The sequence below is a fragment of the Pezoporus occidentalis genome, unplaced genomic scaffold, assembly GCF_034315485.1.
Source record: "Pezoporus occidentalis ecotype Australia unplaced genomic scaffold, CSIRO_AGI_Poc_V1 ctg428, whole genome shotgun sequence".
In the NCBI taxonomy this organism is placed as follows: domain Eukaryota; kingdom Metazoa; phylum Chordata; class Aves; order Psittaciformes; family Psittacidae; genus Pezoporus; species Pezoporus occidentalis.
In genome coordinates this window covers 1-13,274 of record NW_026915756.1, presented here as the reverse complement: position 1 = coordinate 13,274, position 13,274 = coordinate 1, and the positions used below count along the sequence as shown (strand labels likewise).

Sequence of the window (13,274 nt, the reverse complement as noted above, 5' to 3'; positions counted from 1 at the left end):
GTGTGTGAAGGCTCAGCTAGGGATGGCCTGGGAGGAAACAGGGAAGAAAGAACCCCAAAGGCAGTGGCTGGAACTCTCCCTCCTTCACTGCCTGCCCCCCAGCCACACGCACCCATGGGCCCGACAGGTGTTGGTCCGTGGGGTGCCCAATATCACCCATGGGCTCAATGGGTGCTGGTCCATTGTGTGCCTGGTGTCACCCATGGGCTCGATGGGTGCTGGTCCATGGTGTGTCCGGTGTCATCCATGGGCTCGATGGGTGCTGGTCCATGGTGTGTCCGGTGTCACCCATGCGCTCGATGGGTGCTGGTCCATGGTGTGTCCGGTGTCACCCATGCGCTCGGTGGGTGCTGGTCCATAGTGTGTCCGGTGTCACCCATGGGCTTGATGGGTGCTGGTCCATGGTGTGTCCGGTGTCATCCATGGGCTCGATGGGTGCTGGTCCATGGTGTGTCCGGTGTCACCCATGCGCTCGGTGGGTGCTGGTCCATGGTGTGTCCGGTGTCACCCATGCGCTCGATGGGTGCTGGTCCATGGTGTGTCCGGTGTCACCCATGCGCTCCATGGTGGTCCGGTGCACCCATGGTCCATGGTGTGTCCGGTGTCATCCATGGGCTCGATGGGTGCTGGTCCATGGTGTGTCCGGTGTCACCCATGCGCTCGGTGGGTGCTGGTCCATGGTGTGTCCGGTGTCATCCATGGGCTCGATGGGTGCTGGTCCATGGGTCCCGCCAGCCGGCGCTGCCCCCCCGCTCCATCCTCCCCATCCTCCGAACGCAGGAATCCGTCTCGGGTAAACAAATGAGTAAAGCGGGGCCAAGCCGGGCGCTGCTGAGCGCGGCCGGGACCGCAGCGCCGGGGCTGCAGCGCTGCTGGGCCGCGGGGCAGGTGAGAGTCGGGGCCGGGGGATGCTGCGGGGACCGGGGCGGGGCCGGGGGTGCCCGGGGTTCGCGGAGAGGAGCCGGGTGGGTGCGGCCGGCAGCGGCGGGGGGGATGCGCTGATGGAGGGTCCGGACAGGGACGGGAAGGACAAAGAGCTGGGACGGAAGGAGCGGGGGAAGGACACAGAGAGACTGGGACGTAGGAACGGAGGGGCTCTGGTGGACACGGCGGGGGGGAGGCGGGACTGCACAGACCTGGAGACCCCCCGGGGGGACAGGCACGGGCGGTGCCCCCACCCCGCACTCTGTGCCTGTCCGTACCCTGGGCCGGGTGTCCGCGGCTGGCATCTCCCAAGCCGCCCCCCCAGCACCGGTCACCCCCACGTCGGGGCGGACCCTGCCCGGCCCCCATGCTATGGGCCACAGCCACCGAGCCTGACAGGGATTGCTGCTGCTCCTGTGTCACCTCTCCCCGTCGGTGTCCCTGTCCTGGGTGTCCCAGGAGTGTCCCTGCTCCAGGCCAGGCCAGGACCCCAGCAGCTGGTCCCCTTGGTGGCTGTGGGTCCAGGAAAGGATGCGGGAGCCCTGCTGGGTTCCTGTCCACATGGTGTAGCTGTTATCCCATCATTATCCCATCATCAGCCCAGCTGATGTCCTCGAACTGATCCGCCACCCAGAGAGCACCATCCTGGGGGTGCTGCGTGCTGGGGCCATCCCTGGTGCCTAGCGGTGCCCTGTGGGATCACCTGCAGGAGGGACATCGGCTGGAGGGGCAGATGGGGCTCTCTTTGTCGTGTCCCCTTGCCCAGAAACCTCCCTTCTCAGCACCCCCCACCCCCTGCCCGAGGAACCGGGGGAGCGACAGGCTGGGAACGCTGATAAGGAGCAGCCGCCTGTGCTCCTGCTCCGCCTCCTGCCTTCCCCTCCCTGAGCTCGGATGTGGCCAAGGGCAGGAAGTGGGGCCCGGGCATCCCATGGGGCATCTGCGTGATGCCAACCCTGTTAATACCTGCACCTCTGCATCCAGCACCTCTCACCCCTCAGCTGCTCCTCTCCGCTGGGATTTCACCCCTTTGCCTTCATCTGCATTAGCTCCTTGGAAAAGGGTTTGGCTGGATCCAGTAACCTCAAAACCGCTTGCAGGCTCAGGGTGTCTCCTCCACAGGACGGTGAGTGAGGATCCCCTCATCCCACATGAACCTTGTCAAATGAGTGCCTCTGCTCTGGTGTGTGTGGGGCAGTGGCTGAATGCCCCCTCTTTAATGCCTTATCCCCTCTAAGAGCTGCACAGTTCCAAGGCAGCTCTGCCCAGAGCAGCACATGGATGCTCAGCACTCAAGCTCACCCTTGCATCATGCCCAGTCCTTAGGCTGTGGTGTCCCTGGTGTCCCCAGCTCTGCTGGCAATGAGGGTCCAGATCACGGAAGCTCCAAGGCAGGAGGGGAGGGGACATGGGTGATGGTGGGTTTGGGATGTGCAGTGTGGAGCTGGCACTGTGGGGAGAGGGGTGGCATCCTACCACGCAGCGACCATGCACCCAAGCAGAGGTCATGGTATACCACCTCCCAGGAGGGCATGGTGTGCCACATCCCATGGCTGTGAGTCCACAGGTGATAGAAGCAGCTGGGCAGCATCGTTCCATGGGTCCTGGTCCCCACCCAGTGCAGGAACCATCCTGGGATTGGGAGGACACAGACACGCTTGGGGACGGCACCCAGGCACTTCAGGGGATACCTGGAGTGGGACCTCTGAGCTGGGGCATTACCGTGGAGATCCCAGGGGGATGCAGGAAAGGCTGATGGGTCCACAGGGACCTGGATCCATCTCACTGAGGCTTGACCACGTGCCTCAAGGGGACAGATGCCTTTGGGGCCACTGCAGTCATGGGAGGACCAGAGCAAACAAACAACACAAGTTTTCACTCTTGTCTCATGGAAAAAGCCGGGGCAGTGAATCACCGCCATGATCTGCCAGCGGGACTGGGACAGGGATGGGGACGTGTCCCACTCCCACTCCCTTCCCTGCTCCCCAGTGGCCATTAAGGGTAAGAATCTGTGGCTGCCCCATCCCTGGCAGTGCTCAAGGCCAGGTTGGACACAGGGGCCTGGACCAAGCTGCTCTAGTGGAAGGGGTCCCTGCCTGTGGCAGGGGTTGGAACTGGAGGAGCTTTAAGGTCCCTTCCAACCCAAACCAGGCTTGGGATCCTATGTGAACAGAGGGCAGAGGCCAGTGCTACCCTGCACGAGGAGCGTGACACTTCACAGAGGTGACAGGTAGGGGCACCAGGATGGGGATGGTGGGGGGACAGGGGACAGGAACATCCAGAGCCTGGAGAAATGAGTCCCAGGAAGAGGGTGGGGGGTCTGATCCCAGCCTGGTCCCCCACATGGAGTCTGGTCCCAGGGATGGGCACCCATTGCCCATTCCCGGAGCTGCCAGTGCTGTGATCCCAGCACCCGCTGCACTGGGTTAGAGCCTCGCGGCAGCAGCGCCCATGGCTCAGGGCCCGGTACTGTTAATCCTGACCAGCTGCACCCCATGCTGTGCCAACCCCATGGTGCTGGTGGGTGTCCCCCCACCACAGACCCACATCTGCTGCCCTGAGTGGATGCTGGGTGGGTTTGGCCATGGGGGACCAGCCCCAAACCCCCACCTTGTTTCTGTCCCTGAAACCCCTCTTGGCACACTCTTGTGAGGTCCCCAACACCAGAGGGACATGGAGCTGTTGGAGTGGGGCCAGAAGAGGCCATGGAGCTGGAGCAGCTCTGCTCTGGAGCCAGGCTGAGAGAGCTGGCCTGGGTCAGCCTGGAGAAGAGAAGGCTCCTGAAGGGGAGACCTGAGAGCAGCTCCAGTGCCTAAAGGGGCTGCAGGAAGCATGGAAAGGGGCTTGGGACAAGGGCCTGCAGGGACAGGCCAAGGGGAATGGCTTTAACCTGCCAGAGGGGAGACTGAGATGAGCTCTTAGGCAGAAGCTCTTCCCTGGGAGGGTGCTGAGGCGCTGGCACAGGGTGCCCAGAGAAGCTGTGGCTGCCCCATCCCTGGCAGTGCTCAAGGCCAGGCTGGACACAGGGGCTTGGAGCAAGCTGCTCCAGTGGAAGGGGTCCCTGCCCGTGGCAGGGGTTGGGACTGGAGGAGCTTTAAGGTCACTTCTAACCCAAACCAGTCTGGGATTCTGTAATTGTCCTCACAGGGCAAGACAAGATCAGTGCCAGCACCAGTGGGGCACACGCCATAGAGCCAAGCCAGGAGTACACCTGATGGGGTGGGGGGACATGGATCCCTCCAATGGCAGCCGGTTAGACGCTTGCTTCGGGGTGTTCAACGCCAGCAACGGGCACGACCCTGTGCAGAGCAGCATCGCCTCACCCTGGTTCTCCACTGCCTTTGGCCTCATCGGCCTCGGCTCCAACCTCTTTGCCCTCTGCGTCCTGCTCAGCTCCTCCCGCAAGCTCTCCAGCCAGGCCCGCTCCTCCTTCCTTGTCTTCCTCTGCGGGCTGGTGGTCACAGACTTCATGGGGCTGCTGGTGACGGCCTCGGTCGTCATCCCCTACCACTTCATCAAGTTCGCCTGGGCCAGGGTGGACCCCAGCTGCCACCTCTGCAACTTCCTTGGCTTTTCCATGGTCTTCTTCGGGCAGTGCCCGCTGCTGCTGGGGGCCACCATGGCAGGAGAGAGGTTCTTCGGCATCAACCGCCCCTTCTCCCGCTCCACCAGCGTCTCGAAGCGCCGCGCCTGGTCCATTGTGGGGCTGGTGTGGAGCTTCTCCTGCCTGCTGGGGCTGCTGCCAGTGCTGGGGCTGGGCCGGTACACACTGCAGTACCCCGGCTCCTGGTGCTTCCTCACCCTCCTGCCTGACACCGGGGACATCATCTTCTGCCTACTCTTCGCTCTGCTGGGCATCTTCTCTGTGCTGCTGTCCTTTGTCTTCAACACGGTGAGCATGGTGACACTCTGCCGTGTCTACCATGACCGGGAGTCAGTGCAGCGGCGCCGGGACAGCGAGGTGGAGATGATGGTGCAGCTTGTGGGCATCATGGTCATCGCCACCATCTGCTGGATGCCCCTTCTGGTGAGGACCTGGGCTCACCCCCCTCACGGTCCTGGTGAGGAGTTGGGTCTTCATTTTCCCACCCCCACCATGTCCCTTCTGAGTCTTGCTGTCCCTCCATGCTCCCCCTGGTGATGTCCCAGGTTTCAGGGTGTTTTCCTGGTGATGCCCTGAGACTTGGTGTCCCTCTGCCACCGCTCTGTCTGTTGGACCTGGATGATGGGCTCTGGGGCTCAGTGCCACACACAGGAGAGCAGGGCCCCCAGACCAGACCAGGATCCCTCTGTAACAGGCTCAATGCTCAGCCTGGACCCTCCTCATCTCCCTGACCACAAAGCACCTCATGACCTCTGCATGGATCCCCCCCACTGACACCTTTCCCCCTTCTCCCAGATCTTCATTGTGCAGATGGTGCTGCAGCAGCTGCCAGCCAAGGGCCAGCTCCAGACGCTGCCCATGGAGACACAGAAGATGTTGCTCATCTACATCCGCATGGTCACCTGGAACCAGATCCTGGACCCCTGGGTCTACATCCTCTTCCGCCGGGCTGTGCTGCAGCGCATCTACCCTGGGCTGTGGCCACGGCCCTCCATCACCTCCCTCTACCCCGTCCTCAACCTCTCCCTGCGCCGCAAGCTCACCCCCAGCTCTGTCTTGCAGTAGTGGCCCCATGTGGGGACAGGAGAAGCAGCCTCCACCCCAGGGTAACCAACTGTCCCCATCACCCTCACCCACAGGTGCTCATCACCACCCAATACCCAAAGGGGGGGCAGCGGGTGTGAGGCTGCTCCCCCGCCTTGTCCCCATCCACATGAGACCCCAATAAAGCAGCTCTGTGCCCACTTGGGTGGACACAGGGGGGCACAGAAAGAGGAACAGCCCCTGGGCTCCTCCACTCCCTGCTTTACTGAGCCACAGCCGTGTTTTGGGGTGTGCAAAGGGAAGCTGGGGGGAGTGGTGCCCCGCACTGCCCCTGCCTTGGGTGCAGCTCTGGCGGGGCAGGATGGGGACCCCCCCCCGCTACTCCTGCCCCACTCGGGAGGGGCAGACGGCCGCCCACACCTCAGCCACGAACTCCTGGGGGAAAGCGAAGTCCCCAAGCACCGAGGCCAGGCCATGGGCAAGCTGCGCCGCGCCAGCGCTGTCCTGCGCCACCTCCACCATGGTCGAGGCTGCGGAAGAGAGGAGGGTCAGGAGCAGGTGGGGGGCAGGGAGGACATCCACTGCCCCCCTGCTGCCCTTCATTCCCCCCCCCCGCTCACCCAGCTCACTGTCTCGGATGCCCATGTAACTCTCCAGCAGATCGTCCACCCGATGCGTGGCCTCTTCCTTGCAGGGGCTGGGCTGGAGGGGGTCAGGGGGTGACAGAGCAGGGACCTCCGGTCCCACCAAGCCATGCTCATGGGTGCCCTCAGCGAGGCACCCGCTGGTGCAGGCTCACCCGGGAGCATGGGGGATGCTCTTGCATGCCCTGGGCACTGTGTTTGTGTGCAGGGACTCAGGGTGAGGGGTTCTTGGGGGTCTTACCCCCTCCTCCAGCATGGCCGGGCCCTGTGCCCGCAGCCGCAGCGTCTCCTTCCCGCTGCTCACTCTGCCTTCACCCAGGGCCTTGCTGCTCCGCGTCCGCTGCCCGATCATGTCTGCAGCCCAGGACGGGAGGTCAGGGCAGCCCAGAGCCCCCCTGACCCCAACCTGACACCCCCCAACCCTGACACCTGCATCCCAGCCCACGTGTGGCCCAGCACCCCATGGTGAACTGTGCCAGGGGATGCTCACAGGCAGTGAGGGCATGGGGACACCCGTGGGTGCAGGGGGGCAGTGCACAGGGCAGTGCACAGAGGAGTGGGGCATCCACGGGGAGTACAAGTAGGTGCAGGGGTGCAGAGCACAAGGGGTGTCCCAAAGGGTGATGTGGGGCTGGAGGGTGCACACAGGGGTGGTGGTTCCTGGGGAGGGGCTGGTCCTTCCAGGGGTCCCCCAGGTGGGGGGGAGGAGGGGGGAGTCTCCCAACTCACCAAAGGCCTTTTTGGGCTGCACGAGGCGCAAGGTGAAGGGCTGAGCCCGGGGCAGCTCCCGCAGCATCCGCGCCACCTCGTAGTGCCGGCAGCCCACGATGGTGTGGTCGTTGATGGCCTCGATGCTGTCCCCAACACACACCGCCTGGATCCGGTTTATGATGCTCCCCTCCTTGATTCTCTGGGGACGGGGGGGACACAGCACCACGGTGGCAACAGGGGAAGGACAGAGAGACACAGCCCCCACCCCACCCCACCCATAAAACCCTCCACAGCCAGGCAGGGCCCTCCCCACAGTGGGGGAGACCCTCAGGAAGGTGATGGGAGGAGCACACTGCCAGGGAGAGGGTCACCCTGCAGGCCCCAGGGCAGCCCCCCCGGCTGAGGCGGTTCACCTTGATGAAAGCATAACCAGCCCCGTTGTCTGTGATGGTGAGGCCAAGAGCGTCCTCCGTCTTGGTCACCTCCACCTCCTTTGTCTCACCCCGGACGTGGGCAAAGATGAAGTCCTCCAGCCCGATCTGCCCCCCCAGCAGCTTCTGCATGTCCACTTTGTGCGTGTTGAGAGTGCAGAAGAGGATCTGCGCCAGGGAGCCCCCCGTCAGCTGCTGCAGGCCCTCCATTGGTGGTGCCAGGGCAGGAGCCAGCCATGGGAGCAGCAGGGTCCGGGGGCACCCAGGACCCAGCCCCCGCCCACGCCCCCCTCACCTCAGTGGGGGAGATGCCAAAGACCTCCGCAATTTTGGCGTAGAGCTCCTTGACGTTGGTGAAGCCCTCGATGCGCTCCGTGGGGCTGCCGTGTGCCAGCTGCGTGTGGAACACCAGCCGGGGTCGCGCACGGGGAGCACGGGGCGCCAGGGGGCCCTCAGCTGCGGGGGGCTCAGGGGTGCCTGGTGCCTGCCTCATGCCGTTCTCCATGGGGCTGCCCTGCGGGGGCTGCCGGCCGTGCCTGCCCGCGCGCCGCATCGCTGCCCGCGTCGCTCAATTATAGATGGTGCTGGGCCGAAAGGTGATCCCAGGGCCGGGAACCTGAGCCAGGACCTGGGATCGGGTGAGCTCTGCCATCCACAACGGGCCCCAGCTCCACCGCACCTGGTGCAGCTGCGGCAAAGGGCTCAGGGCCAGCATCGGAGCTCCATACCCCAAACCCCTAGGATTAGGCCCAGAGCAGCTCCAAGTATTAACACACTGGGCCCAGAATGGGCCCTGGCTCCATCACACCCTTCCTGGAACTCAGGGCAGGCCAGAAACCCCCTGTGTGCTGGGCTGCATCAGCAGGAGCATGAGCAGCAGGTCATGATCCTGCACCTCTGCTCTAGTGAGACCCCACTTGCAGCACTGGGTGCAGTTCTGATGTCCCCAGCCTAAGGACATGGAGCTGTTGGAAGTCCAGAGAAGGCCATGAGGATGATCAGGAGCTGGATCAGCTCCCATAGGAGACAGGCTGAGAACACTGGGGCTGCTCAGTCTGGAGAAGAGAAGCTGCATGGAGACCTCAGAGCAGCTTCCAGGGTCTGAAGGGGGCTACAAGGGTGCTGGAGAGTGGCTCTGCATCAGGGACTGTAGCAACAGGACAAAGGGTGATGGGCTCAAACTGACACAGGGAAGGTTCAGGTTGGAGATAAGGCAGAAGCTCTTCCCTGTGAGGGTGCTGAGGCGCTGGCACAGGGTGCCCAGAGAAGCTGTGGCTGCCCCATCCCTGGCAGTGTTCAAGGCCAGGTTGGACACAGGGGCTTGGAGCAAGCTGCTCCAGTGGAAGGTGTCCCTGCCCATGGCAGGGGGTCGGAACTGGATGAGCTCTAAGGTCCCTTCCACCACAAACCAGTCTAACACGCTGGCTCCTGCACCCCAACATCCCTGGGATTTTGGCCCCAAGCATGAACACACTGAGCCCAGCCTGGTTTTCTCCAATATTTATTTGCTCCATCTCCCATCCCAAGCCAAGCAGCCACCAGGAGATGGCAACCAGGAGACTCGACAGAGAACAGACCTCACAGGCAGGAGCCAAGCAGGCACAGTCCAGCCCCAGGTTGAACCCAGGGCTTGATCCACATTATGCTAAGTAAGAAAATAAGACACTCTCTAATAACAGTCTGAGATTGGTGAGAGGCAGCCCCTGGGAGGGCAGGGCCAGGACACAGCCACCAGTGTGGTGGTCCCACTCTCGGATGGGCTCGGGCAGGAGCCCAGAGCCTGTGCACGGGGTTGGGGCCAGCTCCCCATCCAGAATGATTACTTCGCTTCTGCTGTTGCAGGTGGCAGAAGCTGCCCTTCCTGGTCCCAGAGCCAGGGGAAAGGAGGTGACAGGAAGGGGGATGAAGGCACCCATGGAGAGGATTAAATAAAGCAAGAGGAAGGCAGAAGGGAACGTGCCACATCAGCATTGCAGGACAGGGCAGCAAGAAGCTGCCTTAGCTGCTCCAGGGGCCAGGAGGCACCTGGCTGCTTCCCTTCCAGCACAGGCCAGTTAAAAGCAGCCACTGTGTCACGCTGGAAGAGGCTGTAACCCACAAGCAACTCACCCACCACCAAGAGCCTTTGGGGCGTCTCTGAGCTGGAGCAGCAGGAGCTGGGGGGCTCACAGGGTGTGCTGGGGGTTGCTCACAGCCACAACACCATGTCCCTCACAGCCCTGGTATCACTTGGTCCCCAGAAGCTAAATGTCCTCAGAGATGGTGCCCCAGGGCCAGGGGGTCCCTGCTCATGCCTCCGATAAGGGGTGGAGAAGAAAGAACCGGACCCCAGCAGACTGTCCCTAGTGTGAGCTCCAAGGGACAGGGCCAGGGTCCGGCCAGCCCCAGGCTCCACAGGGACTGGTCCCCTTCACAAGTGCTCACTGGAGACGGAAGAAAGTAAAGCTGAGTTACAGGGGGGAAGCTTCTCTCTCCCACAGCTCTGGAGCAGCTCAAAGCTCCTCTCTATCCCCCACTTTGCTGCTCATCCCTGCCATGGGCTGCCCCAGTGCTCACCAGGACACACAGGACACCAGCTCACCTGGCTATCCGGGACAGGATCTCCTTGATGCGCACCACCAGTTTCTCATGCTGCAGTGGGTTGCTTTCGATGGCGCTGTGAAGTTTGGCCATGTAGAAGTCCAGAGTGCTCAGTGTGGGTGTCTCCCCAGTGCCTGTGGGGCAGAAGCCCAGTTAAACAAGGCCAGCGAGTCTCCATCTAGCCCGGCCCAGCCCATCAATGCTGGTGACAGGACCCTGAATCCTGCAGCAGGAGAGCACCACACCACCACAAACCCAGAAATCATAGAATCATAGAACAAAAGGATTTGGACTAATCTCTGCCTTGTGGGCATAAGGGTGACTATGGCTCAAGAGGAAGATGGCTCCCAGCCTGCCCTACCCCGCTAGAGGGGAGCCACCTGACTGCCACATCCCTGGGCACCCCAAACTGCTCCAAAATCCTACTCCACCATCAGATGAGTGTCTATCACCACCTCACTGCCCTGCTTATACCACATGCAGAGCTCCAGGATGTCTCCCTGCAGGTCTCCACAGCCACCCCAAACTCACCGGGGATGGGAAGGGAGGCAAAGCTGGCAGTGAGGGCCTGGCGCACAGACTGGAGCTGCTGCTGCAAGGCCAGGGTCTGCTTCTCCTCCTGAGCCAGCTCCTGCTCCAGCTTCTCCTTGGCACAGTTCATGCTCTCCGTGTGCTTCTGCAGGATGGCATTCTGCTCCTCAAACTCTGTGTTCATCTTCCGAAGGCGCCTTAGCTCCGCCTCCCGTGCTGCTGGGACCACACCACATCAGTAGGGACACCCTTGGCTCTCCCACATCCCAAGCCCATGGAAACCCAGACTGGTTTAGGTTGGAAGGAACCTTAAAGCTCCTCCAGTTCCAATCCCTGTCACAGGCAGGGACCCCTTCCACTAGAGCAGCTTGCTCCAAGCCCCTGTGTCCAACCTGGCCTTGAGCACTGCCAGGGATGGGGCAGCCACAGCTTCTCTGGGCACCCTGTGCCAGTGCCTCAGCACCCTCACAGGGAAGAGCTTCTGCCTAAGAGCTCATCTCAGTCTCCCCTCTGGCAGGTTAAAGCCATTCCCCTTGTCCTGTCCCTACAGGCTCTTGTCCAAAGCCCCTCTCCAGGTTTCCTGCAGCCCCTTTAGGCACTAGAGCTGCTCTAAGGTCTCCCTTTAAGGAGCCTTCTCTTCTCAATCCCTTCCCCAACATACAATTCATCCAAGAGGCTCAGCATTACTAACCACAGACTCCAGTCCCTGTATCCAACCTCAGCAGGGACATTCCACAGCCTGGATCTCCCACCCAGTGCCAGCCATGGTCCTGCCCCATGGGATACAGGCTGTTCCCCATGCAAGCTGCTGCAAGCACCAGCAGCCCCCACCCCACAGTCCAGCCTCTCACCTTTGTTTTGGTCCAGGAACTCCTCTGTGAAGATGGGCACATCAAAGGTGGAAAAGGTGTCACTGCACTCACCAGCCTGGGGGATGGATCAGGCAGGGCTCAGCACACCCAAGGGGACCCAATTTTCTTGGGGCTGGGCAGACAGAAGGCACAAGGACAGGGCGAGGGGTGCCCCAGTTTCCCCACACACAGGCAGACCGGCTGGGTCCTTACCTTGTGTGGGTGCCCATTCAGCAAGGTGTTTGCTGCTGCAGAGCCCATGTCCTCTGGAATGAAGGGAGAAGGTTCCCCCTAAGAACCAGCCCGGCAGCCCCCAGAGGCTCTGGCAGTGCTTGGCCAGGTCCTGACAGTGCCTCCAGTAGCCACTGCTCCCCAAACACACCTTTTTTGATCTTTTTCTCCTGGATCTTCTCCGTGCACATTTTGTAGGCTTCTGACTGTTGGTATTCCCGCAGCTCCTTCATATACTGCTGCTTCTCCCGCTCTGCTTCATCCAGGTACCGCTGTGGACACACAGGGGCCTCAGCCTGGCCCCAGCCTCCCAGGGGGCTGCTTGACTCCCTTCCCCACTACTCGAGACTTCTGCTGCCCACCCCACCAGTAGTAGGACAAGCAGACAGATGGGTTTAGGTGGAGGCCAGTACCTGCTTCTCTGAGAGCTGCAGCTTGCTCCACTCAGCCCCCAGCATCTTGGTGATCTCTGGGAAGGGCAGGTCAGGATGCTGTGTGCGGATCTGCTCACGCCGCTCATTTAGGAAGCGCACGTAGCCTGTAACTGGGGCTTTAGGGCCATTGGGAAGGATCTTCTTCCTCTTCTTGCCCTTGGGCCAACCTCTCTTCTTCACTGGCTGGCACCCAGCAAAGGGAAAAGGACAAGCCACCATGGATCAGGGCACATGATGCCACCTGCCAACGCAGGACACTAGAGCAGCATGCAGAGCCTCCTGGGCCTCCCATTCCTTGAGGAATGGTCAAGGACCCCTTGAGGGTCACTTGGCTGTGCCCAGGCTGCTGAAAGGCGAGTGGAAGCACAGCTCCAGGCTGGGCAACCTCTGTGGGGAGGGACAAAGGCACTAATACTCACCTCCTCTTCACCGTGTGACTTCTCACCACTCGTCCGCGCCACCTCTCCCTTCTCCTGCTTGATGGCCACCAGGAAGTTCCCATGCTGAGCTTTGCTCGTGGCATGTCTGCAGCCAGACAGTGCTCATCAGAAAGGGCTGTGGAACTGCTGGGATCAAAGGTGACACCTCCCCGAACTCCTGCCCATGTCCCAGTAGCCCCCAAACCTGCCACCAGCCCTGGAGACCCTGCTCCCAAGTGATGGGAGGCCGCAGTTGAGTTGATGGTGCTCAAGCAAAGCCCGGCACCAGACAGTCCTAGGACAAAAAGGCTGCCCCAAAGCCCAGGGATGACCCTGGGATCTGTCAATGACATTTGGAAGGGGAGCAGAAGGCACAAGTCCTGCTTTTGAGGACAGGTAACAGCAACTGTCACTTCCCTGCTCTACACACCTCAGCGAGGACTCCCAAATGGCACAAACCAGCTGATCCTCCTCAGGAAGGGAGGAGAAGCTGTAGGGGTTTCGATCCTGGCTCCAGGGAAGCATCACACACACCCAGCACAAGCACTGCCAGGGATAAGGAGAAGCCTCAAGGCAGAGGATGAGGGCAGGGTACTGCTGCTGGCTTGACCCACTCCAGCCACAACTGCTCCATCAGGTTTCTGCCACTACCACCGAGACGCACCAAAGGGCTCCAACACAGGGCTGGTGGGCCCAGATCCTTCTGCCCCAGCTCGCTGATCACCTTTACACATCAGGCTTCATTGGAGGACGTGGGTCCCAGCAGAGCGTCCCTGCCTCAGCTGAGCACATGCCACCCCACTGCACAACCATGGAACCCCAGCCTGGCTTGGCCTGGAAGGGACCTTAAAGCTCCTCCAGCTCCACCCC

The 13,274-nt window shown here is 61.8% G+C and overlaps 3 protein-coding genes across 3 annotated transcripts; 1 reads left to right on the top strand and 2 right to left on the bottom strand.

The window, feature by feature from the left end:
• Positions 1 to 4,087: 4,087 nt before the first annotated feature.
• TBXA2R (thromboxane A2 receptor) lies at positions 4,088 to 5,774 on the top strand. The gene is made up of 2 exons (XM_062634461.1): positions 4,088 to 4,951; positions 5,324 to 5,774. The coding sequence occupies exons 1-2, from the start codon at positions 4,139 to 4,141 to the stop codon at positions 5,591 to 5,593; spliced, it is 1,083 nt and encodes a 360-aa protein (XP_062490445.1). The 5' UTR covers positions 4,088 to 4,138; the 3' UTR covers positions 5,594 to 5,774.
• Positions 5,775 to 5,806: 32 nt separating this feature from the next.
• Positions 5,807 to 8,172, bottom strand: GIPC3 (GIPC PDZ domain containing family member 3). Its single transcript, XM_062634460.1, has 6 exons — positions 7,654 to 8,172; positions 7,341 to 7,526; positions 6,946 to 7,126; positions 6,458 to 6,570; positions 6,193 to 6,274; positions 5,807 to 6,102 (listed from the first exon to the last, which is right to left on the bottom strand). The coding sequence occupies exons 1-6, from the start codon at positions 7,909 to 7,911 to the stop codon at positions 5,951 to 5,953; spliced, it is 972 nt and encodes a 323-aa protein (XP_062490444.1). The 5' UTR covers positions 7,912 to 8,172; the 3' UTR covers positions 5,807 to 5,950.
• Positions 8,173 to 8,843: 671 nt separating this feature from the next.
• On the bottom strand, positions 8,844 to 12,527 carry HMG20B (high mobility group 20B; the record flags this gene model as incomplete). Its single annotated transcript, XM_062634471.1, has 8 exons — positions 8,844 to 9,781; positions 9,940 to 10,072; positions 10,470 to 10,685; positions 11,321 to 11,396; positions 11,534 to 11,586; positions 11,703 to 11,823; positions 11,965 to 12,168; positions 12,405 to 12,527. Coding segments are annotated over 8 exons (939 nt in total), but the record flags the coding sequence as incomplete, so codon positions are not given.
• Positions 12,528 to 13,274: the final 747 nt, after the last annotated feature.